Genomic DNA, 19,425 nt, shown 5'->3' with positions numbered 1-19,425 from the left:
TGTAATGTATATCTTTAGATCTGACTGTAAATTAGCTTGGAGATGAGCAGGAGTTTTAAGCAGATAAGGGAATGACAAGGCCAGACCTGGGATGATAAAGGTTTCTAATTCCATACGGGAATATCTATTTAACAGGCTCGGAGTTTGCGCCGCGCTCCTGCAGCATCACGCAACGACCCCCGCGGGTCTGCGGGTCTGTATCAAAGCCAGAGAACGTTCCTCTGTCAGAGCCTCCGCGCCGTGTGTTGTTGTAGCAGAAAACTCCCTTTTTTATTTTTGATGCATTGCAGCGCGGATTTAAAACTGCGCCGCAACGGCCGAGTGACTCGCAGAAACCTGCGTGAAGATGCCTGTGCCCACACAGGCGCGCATCCAATGACACGAGCGCGCACACTCACGGACGCAACAAGGCACTCGGGCACCCCTTTCACCCCTCGCAAGCCCCCTCACCTCCTCCGGGAACCCCCCTGACCGCTGCTTTAGAGCTCTCGGGAAGCGCAGGCTGCTGGTCTGAGGGCTGGCTCGTCGCGCCCGTGGGTGTCAGAGGGACTAGGGGGCGCTGTGCCGCGTTCCGCTCGGTGCAGGGCGCAGGAGACAGTCCCTCTCCAAGGTACTGAAAGGCTCTCCTCAGCCTCTCCTGCTGACGACAAACGCCACCTCCTCCCAATGATGACTGTTTCTGACGCGCTTTGACTCCTCATCTGCTGGATTAGATGGAAACGCGCGCGTGTCACACGTTCACCTGCTTCTTTGGGAATTACTGAATTGTCGGGTTCTCGGGGAACGCACGGGGATTTTATTTCTCCGTCTCCTCTACCGCATGCCTTCGTGAACTACGACACAGTCTGAGAGGAGAGCCCCGGGAGGATCATCATGAGGCAGCCCCACTTTCACCCGGATAACATTTTCTTGCGCCAGGGAGGAGGAACCGCGTCTCCAAAAATGTCGAGGTTCAATTGCTCTTAAACCTCTCATCAGAACCCAGAGGCGGGATTGTATCTCACGCAGTGGATCTTCCTCAGTGGATAAAGTGAAGTTTTCCAGCAGCCTCTGATGTGATCTGATCTCCGGCTGCAGGATCTCTTCGGCATTTTCGGCGCGGTGAGTTTACCTCTATCGTATCCATCGCGTCTGTCACTGACATTTCAATTGATGTGTCAGGACACGTACTGTACACAGCGCACTGGAACCGAGCCGCTCCGGACCGAGCCGCTGTCGCGCAGCAGCACTTTATTATCTTTGTCACTTTGCCACTGTGATGGTGATTTCGGCTGCGCACTTTTACGCACGTTTGCACGCACAGATAAGTGAGAGGGATTTAAATGAATCCAATCTACCTGTTGTCTCGTCGCACTTACAGACTTTGTTAGAAGATTGTTTTCGTTGTTATTCTATTTTTTTAATTCATCCGTCTCCACCCACTCCGGATTATGGGTAATGTGAGGGGCTCTTATATCGCCACAGAAAAGACTGTAGGCTTCTTTAACAGGAGCCGTATTTTTCCCAGCATGTACAATAGCCTGTTGAGGAAGAAGCAGTAAGAGTCCCATCTGCGCCCTCGGAGACAATTGTAATATTCATAAAAGAAACGCGAATTCTGTGGAGGAGCGGGGCCACAACAAAGGCCCGGGTAAACGAAATCAAATCATAACGATTTGTGTACTGCAAGAGATCGACGTGTGTAAAAAAAAAAAAGAAAAGAAAAGAAAAAAGAATCAGCAGCGAATCATCATCCCCACTATATTTTCTTCCCTTTGCAGCCTTTTTACTGAAGTGATGAAGACGACGGTGATGCTGCTGCTGAAGATGACGATGATAATGAAGCACAGGGTGGATCCGGAGAGGATAGAGGTGACACCTTCACGCTCCCACTGAATGTGGATTGTGTTCACAAGGATGGCCCCCCTCCTCCCGGCCACCTTTGTGCTCCTGTTGGCTCTGCGTGCCGTGACGCCCGCCGCGGTGAGTAACCCCGAGGATTACGCCGCGGACGAGGCGGAGCGGAGCGCCGCTGACAGCATCATTTTCGATGACTACAGGGGGAAAGGCTGCGTGGACGACAGCGGCTTCGTCTACAAACTCGGGGAGCGCTTCTATCCGGGACACTCCAACTGTCCGTGCGTGTGCACGGAGGACGGGCCTGTGTGCGACCAGCCCGAGTGCCCCAGACTGCACCCGAAGTGCACTAAAGTGGAGCACAATGGCTGCTGCCCGGAGTGCAAGGAGGTCAAGAACTTTTGCGAATATCGCGGGAAAACGTACAAAATACTGGAAGAATTCAAGGTAAGATGAGATCTTCCTTCTTCTTCTCCTCCTTCTTCTTCTCTCCTGTAAAACCTGCTGTCACGGACGGGCTGAAACCAAATCAGGGTGCAGGACGCGTCTCAGCATTGGGCTGACTGGTCTTTGAGTTGATAAATGCTCGCTGTTGTCTGTGTTATTGTGTCCACCAAGATATATTTATTTTAAAAACAAGGACACAGGGAATATGGAGACCTTGCAACTTGCACAAAACCCAAATAGGAAACAACATGCATTTAGGGATATTTTTGGTACTTACAAGTATCTTAATGCAAAATTGCAATAATAACTTGAATTCAAAGTATGAACATATATATAAATATTCCTGTGGTGTTAGGGGCCACATTTGGAGAGAGCTCCATCTTCCAACTAATATTCCCACTCCTGCACCGTCTCACACTTAATGCTCATAAAAATATCGTTAAATGATTTATTTTTTAAAAAGATCCAAAGAATTCTCTGCATTCTGCTCTGCATTTTTGCGTTTTGACAAATTTTCGTTCGGGGAATATGATGTGATATTAATGAGGTTTGGAGGCGATGATGATGATGATGGTAATGAGGAAGATGACGAAGAAGAGGACGGTGATGATGATGATGATGACGACGACGACGACGACGATGACGATGATGATGATGATGATGATGATGATGACGATGATGATGATGATGGTGATGATGATGATGATGATGACGATGATGATGACGATGATGATGACGATGATGATGATGATGATGATGATGATGATGATGATGACGATGATGATGATGATGATGACTGCTACCCTCAGTACTATCTTCCATCAGCCCAAACACACTCCTGTTGGTTGTTTGATTTCATTTATTGCTGATGGTACAATCGGCCTCAGCAGCAGAATTAGGGGACGTGTGTGTAGGCGTGTGGCTGTGTGTGTTCGTGTCCTTGTATTTGTTACATATTGAGTCCTGAAATATTCATTGTGGCTGATCCTCACATCTTCAAAGACTGTTTGAGAGTTAAGACAGGGCTTTAAAGGTGAGGTTAGAATCGTTGAATGGTGGGTTAGAGTAGGGAGCAGGGTGATGTATTATGTCTCTAAAAGGACAGAAATATGAGGATGTGTGTGTGTGTGTGTGTGTGTGTGTGTGTGTGTGTGTGTGTGTGAGGCTCATGTTGGCTGTTGTCATACTATAAAAATGTCATCCAAACATGTTTAATAACCAAGGGCAAGAAGATGGCTAATTTTCGGAATGATGTCACCCCCCCACCCTGTCGCGCCCCTGCACTATAAACAACATTCACCCGACATCAACCCAACAGATGCTAAAACCATATTTAAGGTGGTGATTTATGAACACTGACTCACCGCCTCCGCTGATTCAGTCCGTCTGGCTCTCCTGTGATGGTGGCGTTGCCGTTTTTACCCATAAGGCCCGTGTCTCAGCGCGTGGCGGCGTGGCCTGAACTGAAACCACACCGAGGATGACACCGTAGTCTGCGTCTGAGCCGCCCACGGGGATCCGTCCTCATTCAAACACCTCGAAATTGGGCTGGGGCTGAACATGATGGAGATGTCCGGTGACTAAATCAGGCTAAAGCTTTATGGTTAATTTAATGCAACTCCATCCACGATGTCTGTGTCAGGGCTGAGATCACCGCTGACCGCAGCTCCCCAGAGGAAAATGGGGTCTTTTTCATCAGAGCAGATTATTCAGATCTGGCAAACAGGTCGGCGGATCATGGACATATATATCATACATGCGGGAGCAAAGGAATTTTTCCCCTACGCTAACTTGGCAGTGGGTTTCAGTAGAGCACCTACAAGAGGAATTCCAAGTGGTCATCAGGTTTAATGACAGATCTTTCCAGAAGCCGCTCTCCAGCATGAAGCTAACGTCCACCTGATTGTGGGGGCTGATTGCTAACAGCAATCTTGAGCAGGACCAGACAGGCGTTGAGTAGGATGTTGTAGTGGTAATTCTGACAGCTTCTCTTTACTTGATGATGGGTCTGTTTATTCTCTTTGTCAGCTCATCGTTGTTACCTTTTATTGAGCCGTATCCTCTCAGTGCTAACGCTCAAGTCTGGTTTTGCTCAGTGAACAAAGGAACATTTTCCTGGGAGAGCTGCGTGTTGTAGTCTGGACTGTTGAAAGGAAGTGGAGGACGTTTGGTCTCCCCTCCTAGAGGCTTATTCAGGACTTTTGAAGTGAGTTTTTATATCATTTTCTTATATTAGCAATCTACAGCTCAGTAGGATTCTCCAGCTGTTATCTGAGCTCTTTGAATGTGCTTGCTTTGAGCCTTTGAGCAAGACAAACAGAAATTGGGGGGGATTCATCTAAACAAGCTAAAGATGCTAACTTACGTTACAGACCTTAGGGTTTTCCAAATGGTTTATCTAAGTGTACGTATTTGAATAGTTAATAACACAACAGAATAATGGGTGCATCTTGAAAGATCCTGAAAGTCAAAAGCTAACTGCTAGCATCACAGGCAGAACTGTCACCAGTGTAAACAATAACAAAGCTGTTTTCCTTTAATGGTGGGTGAAATAAAAGGGTTGTTTGTCTCTTCTGGATCTTTTCATCCCTCTCCTGAGGTTTCAACAGACCAGTAAGCTGAAAGTAGCAGGGCGTTACACACTTGGTTAATACACAGAAACTATGCTAAAGCAACATTACCGGTACACACATCTCAGCTGCAGATGAATGAGCCTTTTTCATTAATAAATCCCTTTTTTGTGCTAATGCTAAACGACTGCTCGAGTCACATAGAACACAATCAATAACAATTCAGATATGTGATCCTCTAAAATGTTTTTTCAACATGTTTCGGGGCTCCAAATTAAGTCTTGATGTTAAGAATTTCCATCCATTACAAACACGGTTTCCCCAACAAAAGGCTGCTGGAGTTGTTAGCTGGAAATCCACCCATTTAAGACTTATCTACACAACCTGGTTGGTGTGTCCACGCAGCGGACGGCGTCGCATTGGGATGCAAGTCACAGCTGTTTCCGCGGGTGCTGCGAGTACATAAGCCTGGCACCGTGATCTGAGATCAGGCACATCAAACGTGCGGCTCCCGGCGCCCCCCGCTAACCTTGATTGCACCGCGCGAAGGACATCGCTTTGTAGTGGAGGGATTGAAAAAAATAGTAATCTGTTTTTCATTTGTGTCACGATTATCTGGGCGGAAAAAACCCCAAAACAAAACAACCGTTGAATGAGAGGAGGGGTTTGTCTTCCGTGGAATCCGACAGGAAGCTTTGGTTTTCTCCGGGAAGCTTTGGAACCACGCGGAGTTCAAGAAATCCAAAGGTCGTCGGCGTTTGTGGTAAACAGCCGTGCGTGGGGATGCCGACAGGTTAACCTTTGATAGGGGCCTCGTTGGGAGGTCCTCAGCAGAGCTGCCACTGTGCACGCTGAGAGCTTCAACCCGAAGGATTCATTCCAACTTGGGGGGGTCCGTCAACACGGACCAGGTCCTTTGAGCCTCAGAGTAATTAACGTAGCCATCGGGGGACTCCTCAGGTCCATTTCTCAGGACTAATAATCCAAATATTCCTTCAAAGCGGCGGCGTCACTCATAATCTGCAGATTTCTGTCTGTGAGAGTTCTGCCACTCAACCTCAGGAGGTGTTTCACCGACAGGCCCCCCCGTCAGAGGAGGCAGGGACCAGTCCTCCCAGGACGGCCGCCGGCGTGCCCGTGGCCTCGGCAGGGCTGCAATCAAGAACCGGGGATTATGGGGTGAGTTCAGATCCCAGATGGTCAGGCCAGGACTGGGATGTGAACTCAGATGTGAACAATCCCGTCCGAGCTTCCTGCGATCACCACTGGGATGCTGAGTTCAAAGGGCAGCGTGTTGTGCCTGAATTAAAGCCGCTTTGACTCCTTTATGCTTCGTCCTAAAGTCCGTCATGGCTGCCCAACGTGGCGCTATCGTCCTAACAAGCTGAAACAGGTACCAAAGGTGTCAATAATATGGTCTATTATGGGATGAGTACAGTCCTTTATTTATACAGCACCTGCAACAGTCAAGATGGCGTCTAGAAGCTGTGCTGGGACCCAGATCCTGACCCTCCCGGCATGAACAGCGGCAGGAAAAATCCCCTTTAACAGGAAGAAACCTGCTGCAGGACCGGGCTCTTATAGTGACGCCTATGGGTAAACTTCCACTTCAGCCACCTTTATTAATAATTGGGCAGATTTGGACCTGTTATGCTCGTCGATCGTGCACCAACTGTCAGTTGATCAGGTCAGACGGGGCTGGTGGGCGTGGCCTCTGTCACACGATCACATGAATGTTTTCTTAAACCACTATGCCAATCATGGACCCTATACTTTAGAATAAAAACACGGCATCCACACACACACAAGCTGCCCACACACAGCTTTAATTAGAGACTCTGCTCTTCGGCGCTGACAGCCATCATGGAGAAAATGTGGCCAACCAGTCAGGGAAGGCGGAACAAAGGTTCTAATTAAACTGAATCATTAGCATAAACAATCAGGCCGCTCTGCTTTTGTTTTTCTCTTTAAACATCGATGGAAGTGGCGCCGGGTCGTGGTGGCGTCACCTCACCTCCATTATCCCCCAATTCCCCAGTAGAGGGAAAACTGCACCACTTTGACTGGGACAGAAGCCCAGGTCCTTTGACCATCTGCCCGCTCCCGTCCCCCACAGGGCCCGGTGGACCCCCCTGTGCCGAATCCAAACAGATCCGAAGGTTATTTGGCTCTTTCATCACTTCATCTCCTGCAACGGTGGGAGACTGACAGCGGTGGACTGGGCGCCGCTCCTTTTCCTAACCGCCGCACTCCAGCGAAGACGCGCGGCCCTGAGCACCGACACTTCTGCAGCTTCCTTCAAACGAGATATTTTTCATGTCTTTGTGCTTCTGAGGAACCTCCTGAGCTACTTCCCGGTTCTGCCTCGCAGATTACCCACCAAAGAAATGCCACCGCGTCTCTGAGAGCAGTTTGCTGTAAAGGCCGGCGATGATGGAAGCCTTCGAGGTCTCATCGCTCATGCAGCCTCCACGGCGCCGTCCTGGGCTCCACCCTGTCGCAGCTCTTTTAAAGGGTCTTAGTTCTGAAACTCTGCACATAAAAATCTGCTACAACACCATGTGACCTCGTGGACTGTGATTTACCCGCCGCACTGAGGTCCAAACAAAAACAGCTTCTGCGACGCTTCATTAGCTGACAGATGCGTTTGCCTCCATTTTCCTCCTTGTAAAGAAAACAGGTAGAACGAGGAGGAGCGCCTCCTCCGTCGCCGCGTTCATAAAAAGGAATGTGCTGCTTCCAGTCTTCCCCGTCTGACTCCTCTTTTAATTCCGCTTGATTCCCGCATCAACCGGCAGCTCCTGCTGGACCAGAGCTGCGTTTGCGTCCATTTTCAGGGATCCTAATGTAATTTCTTTTTTTCTGTCTTTATCCTCTTAAGTTATTAATATGCCTCATGGGGAGAAATAGAATCTGCATCTGTGTCTAATTGATCCTTTCGTGTTAGACCACGTCCTTCCCGTGCACTCATCCTCCAACACGTATTGGGTCCTTCCAGCTGGAATAACGGACACCTTCGCTGTTTCCAGGCTGTGGTGACCTTGTTCAATGACTACTGGGGGGATTCTGGCATTCTGGTTTGTAGTCTGATCCTGCTGCAGATCATATTGACGGCGCAGCAGGAGAATACTGATCACTGCTCCTGTATGGTGGGGTTTTATCAGTAATAGCCAGTCTCTGACTCCTGCCTCGCTCCTCTTCCGTCTCTAAGAAGGAGCACATTTGTGTGTCTCGCTGCTTCCTGCTCTCCATTTTATGAGTCCTAATAAAGAAGTGATAACAGCGATGTGGTTTATGCGCTCGGCCCGGCCATTACGCTTCCTTAAAAACCTTGAAATCGAGCCCGTGTTTTCATGGGACGTGATGAAGTTACCAACACGGCGCTCGCCCTGCCGTGCATGTAACGCAGGAACGCGTGAGGCGTCAACACCGTTTCCATCTCAAACACTCGGTCCAGTAGCAAACAGGAACAGAATGTGGCCTCTAGCAGTTACGTCCACGCCGAACCCAGCCTTCAGTCATCGTTGTCAGCCTTGAGTGAACAGGAAACGACCATAAATCTGCAGGTTTAGACCCGTCGAAATGACAGAAACCATTCAGATGACCTGGGATTCAGGCTTTTCTTAAAAGTGGCGTGATGCTAATGCTGTGCTGAGTGTTGAGGTCAGTATGAAGCTTATGATTGCAACTCTGATTCCTTCCCTGAGGGGACACATTCATTCCGGCCTTGTTAAACTCACGGTGGCTCGCTGCTACTGGCCGTGTTCATTTGAATTCAGGTGTAATTGCTGCAATAGTTGCTGAAGGGAAACAGCTCCTGACCCACAATCCACAACGAAAGGTCGCCGCTAACTAGCTACACCTGCTCCTTAGACCCGGTTCCTGATGCTGGAGGGGAAAGGTTGATCATGCTGATGGACATTTCTGGTCTTCTACATGTAATAAAGCTCTTTTTTTGCCTTCACCTACCAACGCCGTCCTCATTAAAGATTCTCTTAACACTGCAAATGTGTTTCTGCCTGCAGCCCCGCATCTCTAATTAGATCTCTCAGACCAAATGTTACTTTTAAAGTTGTGACATCTGAAACCAATCCCTGCAACCCAGGAAAAATAGACCGTCCCCTCGTTTCAAGCTCAGAAAAGAGTGATAGTGTGTGTTCTCCAGCAGCGCAGCGTCTGCTTTTAGAGCACAACAAACGGGTGGAACAATCCCAAACTGGCGCGGACAGCAACGTTCTTCTGCGGCTAATTAAAACTGCCAGCAGCATTATTGTGACGCAACAGATCAGATGGGTGCTTCAAACACGACGCTCGCTCCAGACGCAGCGCGGAGATGTTCTCCGCTTCCTGTTCCTCCTGCGAGATGAATCCATCCCAGGGTGGTCCCACTTCGGTGAACAAACGATTCTTTTGTTGGGAATGAGCTGCTAAAAAGAGACATCTCGCAAACCCAGGACAAGCGTGCGTGGAATCGATGATTTATGGGATGGAGCGCCTTCCGTATTGGAGGTGATGGAGTTCCTCACTCACTCATTAATTTTACACACATCATTCTCAGAATAATATATGGGGGTGGACAGGTAAATACCCACTGGTGTGTGGAGGCGTATAAGCACGGGGCGTGATGCTAGTGGCCATTTTTCTTTTAATTCACTCTGTTTCTGTCTTTTTCTGGTACGTCGAGGACTCATAACTGTTCATTCGTCCAACCAGTAGAAAATACCCAGTAAAGATGGTGTAAAGAAGGCGCGATGACAGAAGGTTCCGGATCGGCTCTGAACTTGGCAGATCTTAAATATTTCATTGTACAGGACATCATTGAGCATATAAATCAGAAGCCCGGCTATGATCGGGCAGAATGGAGCTCCCTCCTTTCCCTTTCTCTCCCTCTACCTCTGAAATTTTAAAATGTAACTATTGTACATCCAGACAGCCATAAATTTCATTAAAAATGCAGACAGGGCTGGTTCCCATCTCCTGGCACATAATGCATCCGGGAATAAAAATTGGCTCATAGAAGTGGTATTACAGCATTCAGCATCAGCGAAGCCCTTCCGGTTATCTTCTCCCAGAGTAATGAACAGCAGAATAATTGTCATTGCTGTTGCTGTTGTCAGTGGGTGTGAAATATAACCTCTTTCCCACTTCAGGTCTGTAAAGGCAGAAGGGGGAGGAAATCCTAATTAAATTAGATGTTTGTTGCTTTCAAAGGTGACTTGAAGTCTGTCTCAACGTTTTCCGCATTGTTTGCAGCATTGCTAATATGAATGTCATGTCAGCTTGTTAGCCTAATTAGCCTCAGGCTAACTCCAGTGGTAACTGTGCTCAGGCAAAACAACTGGCTGAAGAAGCAGAGCTTCCTGGAGCATCCAACGGTTGCCTGGCAGCTAATGAAACACGCTCACACTTGTTCACTTGTCAGCACGCCGGTAGACCTCTAAAGCTCGCCGCTTCATCATCTGCCCATTTCTGTGTCCAGCTAAGCTAAGTGGCTGCTGACTCATTGAGAGCTGAAGCTGGTGTGAATCTCCTCACTAAAACAATTCATGAAAACTATGTAAGGACACCACTTATAACTGGATAGAATTCTCACTCCAAAACCTTCAAGCTGAACTGGAACGAACTGGGGGGAAATTTGGTGGTTCTCAGAAGTTTCTCTGCACTTCCTTTGCATCAGAGGGTCTTTGCCGCGCTGCCCTCTCGTACAAGCTACCTCTCATTATGTCAGACCCTGTTTGTGAAGACACAAAGCTGACGTCCTGAATAATGCATCTACACGCCGCCTTCTCTCGTACGCCAGTGTGAGATGCATGTAATCCCAGTTTTAATTGGGAACCTTGTCTCAACCTGTCCCCCCCTTCCTCTGTTCACAGCCCTCGCCCTGCGAATGGTGCCGCTGCGAACCAAATAACGAGGTGCATTGCGTGGTGTCCGACTGCGCCGTCCCGGAGTGCGTGAACCCCGTGTACGAGCCGGAGCAGTGCTGCCCCATCTGTAAAAACGGTAAACACTCATCGCCTCCAGAAACGCACGCACCCTCCCGGGAGGCCTTACGTTGTTATCAGAGCAAAGAAGGCAGGTTTATCTGTGGCATCGCCGTTTGATGGCCGCACCTTTGGACGATCAGGACGTAATTGATGTTTTATGAATTGAAATGATTACCTCGGGTCTGTTAGACCCTAATGAGCACTACTAGTTTTAATTATAAATGACACACTGAGCAGAATAAACATTAGCCCATTGATTAAAGACATGGAAGGAGGGACTAATGGGTCCTCGGGGAGCCTCTTATCTGCCAGCGCCTTGACACCCTTGTCACACGCAGCCAAACCCTAAATTAGAATTATGGGATTCCAATGGTTCATTGGCTATTTACAAGGCAAGAAGTGAGAAAATCCCCCACTCCAGGACCGGTCCAGGGGGACGAATGAGACAGAGTTTTATGACTGAAGTACAGTATCTGCAGCATCGCCTGACTAGGATGACAAAGGGCAAGTAGTCCCTGTATCAATACGCAGCCATGGCAGATTTCACCCATCAAATCGTTTAGTAGCGTCGGTGGTACGAAAGTGGATTTTTCTTTCCTTCAGTCGAGAAGCTAATCAAGGGGGGCCTTACTGATTTCATGCCTCTTTTGCACACTGAATGGAAATTTCTCTACATTTACTGAATTTTGGGGTTTTTTTGTTTTCTACTCGTGCGCTCCGTGTCCTCCCCTCCTCGTGTTTCAACACACCAACACCCTTGCTAACGAGGCTGCTAGGAGAGAGCTAATTCGGGCTGACAGGACACACTGACACCCTTGACATTTCAGGGAAAAGGCCTGGCGTTTCAAGGCTCCCCAAGGGTGCGTGGTCAGGATCTTGCAGACAGATGAGTCTCTAAGGGAGTGGATGGCTGAGGGCTGCAGGGGTGGGGGTGGGGGGGGGCCGTTAGGGAGACAGGGACAAGGAAGTCAAGACATCTATTTAGTCCGGTATGCAATCAGAGGACATCTGTCTGGTATTTTAGCTGCTGTAAAACTTCTTAAAACGACAACAGTGCTTCCCTCATATCCCAGAGAAACAGATAACATAGTTCCTGACCTCAAAGTGGGCGGCGGAAAACCTCCTGGAGTTGGTATTTTATGACAGAAACTGAAGCGAGGATGGGTCAAACTTTTACCAGCCATCCAAGAGCTAACGGCTCAGTTCAACAATGCTAACAGCAACAGCTCAACAGTAGCTTTAGGACTAGAGCTGTGACTCGGTCACGGAGGTTATGTCAGTAGATGTCACCAACGCTAACTCTAGAAACCCTAGCAGGGACCAGTTACTGTGTGAGCAATAATGCACCAATAAGAATCCTTTTAGCATCTTCAGGATGGAAGCTCACTTTTGACAGAGACACAAGTCAGTAAAATAGTCAGATTAGAGATCACATACCCTGATCATCTATATTCATATCAGACCAGGATATTATTAATATCTTGCAAATCATCGTACCTGATTTGTGCTGCCTGATTATTTACCATTAGCATCTAAACAGCGCCTGATTTGCAAGCATTAGCATACTAATAGTGAATGTAATGTCAAAGTAGATGTGCACTGTTCTGCATTTTATTTATATTTACATTTACACCTTTTTAGAGTTCCACAGAATTGAAGGCGCATTGAAGGAATCTGATTTAAGACAGCTCGGTTCAAAGGCGTAGCATACGTGTCTTTTCTGACCCGAAAGCCAACAAATCCGCTGCCAGTCTGCCTCCCACAGGACGGGCAGCCCCTCCGATGATGTGGCCGTTAGCGCTTCGCTGAAGAGACGGCAGTCAGACGGTACGGCCGCTTATCTCCCGGCTCCACATTCATTCCACCCGGCTGATTCAGCTGTAATCTTTATCATGAATAATACAGTGTCAATTCATCAGGGGGTATAGTAATTATATAACTTTCATAAAGAAAATGATGAGAGGTAATCTGAAAATGGCAAGTGTTCCGTCAGTATGATTACACCATCTGCTATAGCTAATCACACTTTTTAAAGTAGCGATTAGCTTTAGCCAAAAGTAGCTGGATACTTGGATGCTGTCGGGGAAAATAGTCTGACTGACACATTTTTCTGAACATAATACGGTTCTGTGGGTTCGTACGGCAGCATTTTGAGCTCAGGGCAACGATGATAATTGAATTTGAAACAAATAGGCTGTAATGAGTCCTAATACAGTTTCCCTCCTCGAGCCGTGTCAGGGATAATATAACATGCTCGGACAGTTCTGACACGGGACAAACAAATCCTAACATTACTAAATTTAACTGGTGATGGCATGACCTTCGAACTGTGGCCTGTCGTTGGAACCGTGTCCTTGCGGCTAGAAATCTATCTGGAGACGAACAATTGCTGTTGGCAGCGGCGACGGATCGCACCCCCGCCCTGACATTGGCCTCTACGGGCTGCGTCCTGTAACCTGTACCAGCTGTCCTGAGGCAGATCAATGGAAGTTAAGAATTGGCAAAAGCTCCCAGAGCTTCCTCCAAGCTGGGATAAAAGGGGGTTTAACGGGTCCACACTGAGGATGGGACTCACCCCCTGCTGAGGCTGCAGGTGGGGGTAGGTAGCCGACCGGTCCAGAGTCACACGGATATTTATACCGCCTCATTCAAGATCAAACACTACAGGAGGTTTAAATCCCTAAGACCGCAAACTGGTGAAACACTAACACTGGAATTTATCGACTGGCTTGATTTGTCTTTTAAACTTTAATCTTTAAGCTGTTAGAGACTCGGTTGAGCCATAAAACACAGCAAAGCTCAGCATAAATCAAAAAGATCTTCCTTCTTATTTGCTTCTGCAGTGGTCGTATCACGATGGCTGCTCCGCTTTACCATTCCTGTTGCAAACAAACAGCCCGGCATCGTCGGCAAATAAAGAACTCTTTCACCAGAAACAGGCTACTTGTGGACTATGTGACGTCCATTTATCATCCCTGGACAGATGGGACACACCGCCTAATCCTCCAGTGGATTCTTGGTCTACTGTTGGGTTTATTCCCAGTTGGACAAACCTGGAAAACCTCCAAAGCCTCTGAAGCAGATGCCTGAACCACCCCAGCCGGCTGCCTTTGACGTAAAAGTGACTGACACAAAAATCGCTGCTCACTTCTTGTGGCGTGATGTCGCCGTTCCTGCAGAGAATAACAAGAGGTAGTTGATCGCAGCTGACTAAATGTTGCTACAAACACAACCACCAGGTGTTCTGCAGCGGAGCTGTGCTGCACCTAATTCCAGGAAAATGCCTTGGAGAAACTGAGCTGTCATTGACTGTATTATTTATTGGATTGGTCAGGAGCTCAATGGTGCACATTTGACAAATAAATTACCCGGAAAGAGCGAATAAAGCTGCAGATTCTGAGAAAGTGATCGGCTAATAATGCACATAAATATCCTCGGCTAACCTGAAGCATCTTGTTCACTCGCTCTAAATCAAAGGTCTGAATATCACCTGGAAAAGCTGCTCCGTCTTCAAGACTTGAGTGGGTGTTTATGACGTGTGGGCTGACTTTACGACAGCCAGCCAAAGTCACCGTCACACCAACCGAGCGACTGATTGCTTCATTTAAATGATTAAAACTGGTGCGGATTCCGGCACCTTCTGGCTTTTCTGTTAAAAGACGTGGAGGAAAAAGATATGCCTTCTCAAAACACGCCAAGGGGGGGAGAAAGGACCGAGATAAAGCCCTTTCCCCTGGAATTTACCAGTAATGAAAGCACTGCTCTCACAGGGACGCACTGCAGTCCGAGACTTCCTCAAGCAACGGCCAAAAACGTTCCCAACCAAAGAAGTTTGTGTCTCTGATTGGGATTTTGATTAGAATTTTCAGGGTTATATCGCTATTAGACGGTCTTGTCTTGTGAAACCATGTCAAAAAGGTCATCAGAGGTTATTACCTGGGATCACATTGTAGAAGCTAAATGCTGTGACTGTTTGGCTCCTGCAGCTTCCTCCCAAACACACAAACTTGTGTGAGGACCCGGTGTGTGTGTGTGTGTGTGTGTGTGTGTGTACTGTTACAGGTGACACGTCCCGAGATATGCCCTACCTCTCACCCAATGACTGGGACAGGCTCCAGCACCCCCTTTAACTGTGGGAGCGTCAGTTAGGAGAAAATAGAAGGCTATAAAGAAAAAGGGCCTGAAAAGTACCAAACGTCCTTGGCACCAGTTGTCTTCGATACATTTAAAACGATGCTCCATTTTCCACACCAAAGCAGCACGTAATCTCAAAAGTAACTAAAGTTTAAACTAAGCGCAGAAAGAGGAGAAGGAGATGGAGACACTTGAGTATTTTTTAAAAATAACTCAGGCATCCAGAGTAATAGCTGTTGTTCCAGATGAGGTCTGCGTGTAGAGTTGCTGAGGTGTTCTTCAGCCGGGCCGGTCATTAACACCGTCCTCTAAGTTGCCTCACAAATCTGGCCCCCCCCCCGTCTCTCTGAGCTTCTCTGCATTTCCGAGCCAGCGTCTGGCAGGCTTCTCTCCTCACGGCACATTAGGATGCAAAGCGCTCCGTGTCAGGGGAGAAGGGGAGACTAACAAAAGCGCTTCAGTGTTGCAAAAACAAGCCCACCGATGCATGTCCGTGAAAAGATCTGTACGTCTGCTCCGGCTCCCCGAACTCCACCAGTTCTTTGCTTCAGTCCTCCACTTCTCCAAAAAAAGAGGAGCTCTGGGGAGGGCCTCATTTCCTGCCTTTCTCAATCCTTCTTTACTGTCTCCCCTCCCCCCGCCCCCTTCCCATGCGGCAGGTCCAAATTGCTTCGCCGGAACGACGATCATCCCAGCCGGAATCGATGTGAAGGTGGACGACTGCACCATCTGCCGCTGCCACAATGGGGACTGGTGGAAGCCGGCGCAGTGTGTCCGGCGGGAGTGCCTCAACGGCCAGACGCTGTCTTAGAGGGAGGGTGGAGGAGCTCGACGGAGGCCCCGTCCACCGCGGTGTTTTGTACGACGGAGAGGACAGGAGCACAATTCCTAAGCGAGCTGACGGATGATGACGTGCGGACGTTTGAGCGAAGAGCCTTGAACTCGTCTCACGGCTGCACCTGCCCCCCAGGTGGGACCGCCTGATTCAGACTGTGCCAGACTCACAACCAAGTTTCTACGCGCTCCCCTGGACTCCGTCCTGCAACCACAACAGCTCACCTGTATTTCTATATGTGCGTCTGTCGTCTGCTTGTTGTGTCCATCTTTTGCAGAACAAAGGTGAACTGTAAGCACACTTAACGGCACTTTGTTTCCTTCGGCGCATCACTGAGAGCTTGTTTACACGACGCACACAATCGCGCTCCTGTTTGTGTCCTTTTATCGCTGTGGCAGGAATTGCAGTTTTAGAAACTTTGATCGAACCCCAAACTGACGAGGTTATCGATGAACGTGGGCTGTTTTCGGCGTCTGTTAGCTGCGACACGTGCGGGCTAATTTATGACATTGTTATAATGTCATTTAAACGGTGAGGATGTGTAAAATACTGTATTCAAATATGGAGTTGGGGTAGCCCCTCCTGGCTTGTGTTATTGTTTTTCCTGTTCTTTCTCCAATCCTCCACCCCCCCCCAAATAACTGCTTGAACTTGTTATCAATGCAATTAGTGAACCAAGAGGCACCCGTTTTAATTTCCCTTAATCAAGGAGCATTCTGCGATGAATCATCCAGCTGGTTGCTCGGAGCTGCAGATGCTCAGAAAAAGGCTGGAAAATTGAAGAGGAAGCGTTTTTTTTGGGGGGGGGGGCGCGTCGCCATCCCTCCCATCTCGCAGCCTGGGCGTATCGACGCCACCCCAGCACTTAAACTCAAAGCCGCGCCCGTCCCGTCGCTCCAGCGTATCTCTCCAAATCCCAAGCGTTGCTTTGGATAATGTCCAGGCAATGTGCAGCCTCAGTGTTCAGGGGTCCCCAGGAGGTCTGGCCTCGGGGGGCCTGGAACACAATATTTTGACATGATAAATATCAGCCATTAATTCAAAGCAAAATTCCAGTGAGCGTATTCATTCCATTCCATTCATCACAAAGACCCCCCCCCCCCCCATCATTTCCAGAAAAGCCGTTCCTGTTAACCTTTCAGACCCCGTTCCTGGACAGTGATGGATGGGTTTGCTAACACGGACTCCCGATACTTAATAAAGAACACAAGATAGAGACCAATGAGGAAAAACGAAGATTACCGCAACGGGAAGCGAAGCCCAATCTTGGAAGAACCTAACATGTGTGATGTGTGAAAGAGAGCATGGGCAGAGTTGGATGCAGGAACGGAGTTGGGGGTTATTTTCCTCATTAAGCTGCAGTGATTTAGTGTCTCTCAGTGTGAGAGACAGACCTCATATATCTGAGCTCGAGGTCTGCACACTCATAAAACAAAAACTGACGCCTTCGGTTTATCAATTACAACCCCGGCGCTCTGGAAAATTGAGGATTAATAAAATGAGCTCCATTCGTCTGGATTATTTCATATGCCACATGATTGCTCTGCCTATATGTGCTCGGAAAGAAATATTGGCAATATTTCAGCCGGTGCGAGCGAGGGACCGGAGGCTCAGGGGCGCGGCCGCTGCTTCAGATCGAGCAAAGTCACGACGACACGATGACCTTTGCACTGTGTGAGAAATTCCAGCTCGTCGCCCTGTGAATTAGCTGAAGTGCAAAGCCAAGGATGGAGGTCAGAGCGGCAGGAAAAGGCTTATTTTAAGTAAACAACGAGGATGGCGACATGATCCACCCACGCCGTCAGACGAAAGAGTTCAAACAAGTCAGTGGAGGAAGTCAAACTCCATCATGGCGCCCTGGTTTATTAGCATCACCGCGCGTCCTTTCAACGATGCTAATGACGTCAGTCTAAACAGGATGACTTAATGTCCTCAGGCGCCGGCGCGTGACATTTACAAACCTTCATGAAATCCAGATGTTCCATTTCCATGTTTCCCCACCATCTCTGCAGTCTAAAGGACAGATCTGGCTCCGCTCCCTCCCCGCCAGATGCGCGCGTCTGAGAATGTCAAATCCCGTCTGTCTTTCGTCGCTCCTTCGCCAGCGCTGCAGGCTCGTTCATGGCCGTCTCTGCAACGTGGGCCCAGACAGCGACTCCGATTGTTTGTTTGTGTGTGTTTATTTCTGCCCGTTCTTCTGTTCTCAGCGATGAAACTGTTACATAAAGTGTGCCTGAAAACCAACTGTGTACTATCTGATGGGGGGGGGGGCTGTTATATACAATCAATTGTATTATTTGTTGGTTGGTGGTGGGGGGGGGGGGGGGGGGGGGGGCACCAAGGACGTGTTTTTAAAATGGACTCAGTTTAACTAACTTGATGCTTCTGTTTCTGATTCCCATATGATTGTATCAAATGTGGTCACAGGTTCTGTCCTACTTCAAAAAGGGTCCAGATTTTTCAAAAGCCTAACAACCCTTGGTGCTCCCCACGCTGTCTATATGTAAATATCTTAAACATATATGTATTCTGAAATCTGAGTATAAAAAAACAACAACCTAGAAATCATGCAGTGTCATTTGTTGGCAAGAAAATAGCTTTGTTAAATGGACTCCACTCATTTATGCTATTTCCATGTAGTGGAAGGCATAAAAACATGGAATAAAAACATAAAGGAAAGGTGGAATTCATTTAACAGCGAGGGCACGTTGAAAACAAACATCATTTCTGTGGAATTCTGGGAGGGAAAGTTCAGTGGAATCCTGGGAAGATGGAAGAAAGCCACAAGGACACCCCCCTGAATATCGATTATAAAAATAAATAAATGATTTCTTGACTAGAGGCTGTGAAAGAGAACAACAACAAGGAAAACGATTTTGTGGAGCTCAGCCGGTTCAAGGACATTACTCCCAGGTTCATTCCTCCTTTCTATTTCATTACACGTCGGACTTCTATCTCGTCCACGCCGCTAATTGCCTTCTCCAACCTCCCGTCGTGGACAAGAAAAGGGAAGCAATTTTATGCAGCACATAGCAATCAATAGCAATTAGGTGCATCCCTCACTAATCCCGCTGAAAATGGAATCTTGGGGGAAGGCCAGCAGAAGACCTCCTGAAGCACTCGCTCCTCAGACCAGTGTAGTTGACAGTGCAATTAGCTGCCCTGGTTAGTTCTTCTCTTGTTTCTGTAGCGTGGCTTTTGTTTGGTTCCAATTAGCTAAATGGTTTTTATACCGTTTACAGTTTATGGTGAAGGGTTTTTTTGCTCCTCTGCTCACGACCAGGATGTCTGTTTAGGGATGAGTGATCACTGAATTTTGCAGGATTTGAAGCTGGGAGCAGAATCCAGGGCAGATTCAGGACATGGTTGGGGGATTGTATATGTATCCCTCTGGCCTCGGGGTTCTTTTGGGATTTGACTGAAAGAGCAGGTCGCTGAGGTAAGAGCCAGAAAGTTCTGAACCTGGAGAAGCGAGAGAATGGAAACATGTCCCTTTTTAAGTTCTTAAATCTGAATCTGAACAGTGTGACCTCTCTTAACCCTTCTGTGGGCTAATAAGCTGCTGTTTACATATGACGCCATGTTAAAAGCTGCATATGATCCAGACTTGAGGAAA

General features: G+C 48.1%; 1 protein-coding gene across 1 annotated transcript; it reads left to right on the top strand.

Moving 5' to 3' along the window:
* Positions 1–395: 395 nt before the first annotated feature.
* Positions 396–18,074, top strand: vwc2l (von Willebrand factor C domain containing 2 like). The gene is made up of 4 exons (XM_003962006.2): positions 396–1,101; positions 1,761–2,283; positions 10,727–10,856; positions 15,634–18,074. Exons 2-4 carry the CDS (start codon positions 1,876–1,878, stop codon positions 15,783–15,785), a joined length of 690 nt encoding a protein of 229 aa, XP_003962055.2. The 5' UTR covers positions 396–1,101; positions 1,761–1,875; the 3' UTR covers positions 15,786–18,074.
* Positions 18,075–19,425: the final 1,351 nt, after the last annotated feature.

Source organism: Takifugu rubripes, chromosome 1, assembly GCF_901000725.2.
Source record: "Takifugu rubripes chromosome 1, fTakRub1.2, whole genome shotgun sequence".
Classification (NCBI taxonomy): Eukaryota; Metazoa; Chordata; class Actinopteri; order Tetraodontiformes; family Tetraodontidae; genus Takifugu; species Takifugu rubripes.
This window is presented reverse-complemented; position numbering and strand designations above follow the sequence as displayed.